This window comes from Perkinsus marinus, assembly GCF_000006405.1.
Source record: "Perkinsus marinus ATCC 50983 genomic scaffold scf_1104296972416, whole genome shotgun sequence".
In the NCBI taxonomy this organism is placed as follows: domain Eukaryota; phylum Perkinsozoa; order Perkinsida; family Perkinsidae; genus Perkinsus; species Perkinsus marinus.
Window position 1 is genome coordinate 1 of NW_003201760.1, and position 1010 is coordinate 1010.

Genomic DNA, 1010 nt, shown 5'->3' on the forward strand with positions numbered 1-1010 from the left:
AAATAGGTATCTTCTTCTTCCCATAAGATTGAATCTGATGTATAAAAAGGCCGGGTTGATAACAGAAATCACGACAGTACATACCCATTTGACGAAGTAGTCCGCCCAGGCTTGTTTGTATCTCTTGTCTTGCTTAAGGCAGGGATTAGCGCTGCCAATCATACTGTGATCGCCGGCCTTCATCCAATATGGTGGGGACCATGGGCTTCCTGTACACTAAAGGTTCGTCCATACCACGCCAATGGTAAATTACCGAATAGCTTCAATGACGCCTTCCCCAAAGCATCGTGCATGAGCTGAATCATACCGGTGTCTTCATCTCCCTCCAAAGACTCATCGAAGTGCTCCAAAGCGAAGTCATCAGACACGTTGGCAAAGGCGTAGGTATACGGACTGAAGTCACACGAGTTGATTGGTATCCTGCCCATAGTGTAGCGGAGTCCACTCTGGCCAAAGTACCTACACCGACAGATCATCATCATCATCATGGATGTTGGGACAGACACTCACAATTCGATGAATTTGCGTTTATCATCATCACTCAACTTCTTGTAATTCACGCCAGATGCCGCTGTGAATGCACCCCCAAAACCTTCGACAGGTCTAGGATTCAACGACGCTGAAAATGAACGGATACAAGTCTGTTCCGAGACCATGCGTGCTGTGGCCAGTTGAACAACACTTTAACAGAAGTGAATACTCATCGATGCTACATGTTAGCTTACCCGTATTCAACTTGACATGATAAGTAGCTGCCGGACCTTGGTCAATTGTGATGGACCGACGTGTCATATTACCACCATTTTGCGAGGTGACAAACCTAAAGACATGAGCCCGAGGCGAAGGTGATGCTTCCTTACGCTGCAGCCCCAGTCGGTGAAGCGTAGTACTCACTACAGGAGTGCTCGGTACAGAGTGCTCACTACAGGAGTGCTCACTACAGAGTGCTCGACACAGAGTGCTCACTACAGAGTGCTCACTACAGGAGTGCTCGACACAGGAGTGCTCAC

General features: G+C 48.1%; 1 protein-coding gene across 1 annotated transcript; it reads right to left on the reverse strand.

Annotated features, from left to right (window-relative positions):
• Positions 1-84: 84 nt before the first annotated feature.
• Positions 85-619, reverse strand: Pmar_PMAR016310 (glucosylceramidase, putative; the record flags this gene model as incomplete). Its single annotated transcript, XM_002766606.1, has 3 exons — positions 85-209; positions 254-459; positions 511-619. Coding segments are annotated over 3 exons (440 nt in total), but the record flags the coding sequence as incomplete, so codon positions are not given.
• Between the last annotated feature and the right edge of the window lie 391 nt (positions 620-1010).